We start from the raw sequence: 1054 nt of genomic DNA on the forward strand, positions 1-1054 counted from the left end.
CAGCAAATTCCCCCCGGGATTCACTGGCAGGAAATTCCCCCCGGGATTCACTGGCAGGAAATTCCCCCCGGGATTCACTGGCAGGAAATTCCCCCCGGGATTCAGCCTGGGCTCGGCTCTGGAGCTTGCAGCGCTGCACAGCCACAGCAGCAACTCCTGGGGATTCTCTGGGAATCTGGGAGGAAATCCCCCCAATTCCCAGATTTCCACACCTCCAATGATCCCCAAATCCCTCCCGTTCCAAGAATTCCTGAAGCTCCCACGCCCAGAATCCCCAGGTCCCTCCCAGATCCATCCCACTCCAAGAATTCCTGAAGTTCCCCCCTGCAATGAGCCCAGAATCCCCAGATCCCTCTTGGAATGGGAGGGATTCCCACATTCCAAGTGGGAACAGCCACTCCAAGAATTCCTGAAGCTCCCACCCCCGAAATCCCCAGGTCCCTCCCATTCCCAGGCCGTTCCCAGCCCCTGTCCCATCGCTGCCCCGGGAGTGCCCCACTTGGCCAGGGTGATGAGCCCCACGTTGTTCTCGGGGTTGCTGCGGGTCTTGGAGTGGCACACGATGTTCACGGCGTCCTGCTGCGCCTGCAGCCGCGTCGGCAGGAAGTCCCCGTTCCGCATGTACTCGCTGTTGTCCACGCTGCAATTCCAAAATAAACCCGGGAATGGCTTGGGGCAACCCGGGGAAATTCCCTCTGTTGGGTGGTTGGGGTTTAGCTCCCTAAAACCCGCTTTATTTCAGAGACAAATGAGATTCATTCCAGTCTAAAATGTCATTTTTATGGGAATGCGGAGGTTTGGGAGAACCAAGGTTCATTCCCCCAAATCTCCTTTTTTTTTGGGAATGGCTGACACTTATTCCCCCAAAATCTGGGGTTTTTTTGGGAACAGTTGAAGCTCAAGCCACAAAATCTGCCCTGTCTCCGCCTTAGACTCTCCCTGTCCCCTCCTGTCCCCTCAGCCCCTCCATCCCCATCTCTCCCTCACCCCCTGTCCCCTCATGTCCCCCCTGTCCCCTCATGTCCCCCCTGTCCCCTCATGTCCCCCCCTGTCC

General features: G+C 57.4%; 1 protein-coding gene across 1 annotated transcript in view; it reads right to left on the reverse strand.

Annotated features, from left to right (window-relative positions):
- PSMD4 (proteasome 26S subunit, non-ATPase 4) overlaps positions 1–1021 on the reverse strand; it is a 7932-nt gene extending 6911 nt beyond the window's left edge. Inside the window, exons 1-2 of the mRNA XM_031065543.1 lie at positions 988–1021; positions 213–731 (exon numbers count right to left, since the gene is read on the reverse strand). Coding sequence (XP_030921403.1) covers positions 213–731; positions 988–1021 — 553 coding nt within the window. The remainder of the gene's footprint in view (positions 1–212; positions 732–987) is intronic.
- Between the last annotated feature and the right edge of the window lie 33 nt (positions 1022–1054).

Source organism: Geospiza fortis, unplaced genomic scaffold (assembly GCF_000277835.1).
Source record: "Geospiza fortis unplaced genomic scaffold, GeoFor_1.0 scaffold427, whole genome shotgun sequence".
NCBI classification, from domain to species: domain Eukaryota; kingdom Metazoa; phylum Chordata; class Aves; order Passeriformes; family Thraupidae; genus Geospiza; species Geospiza fortis.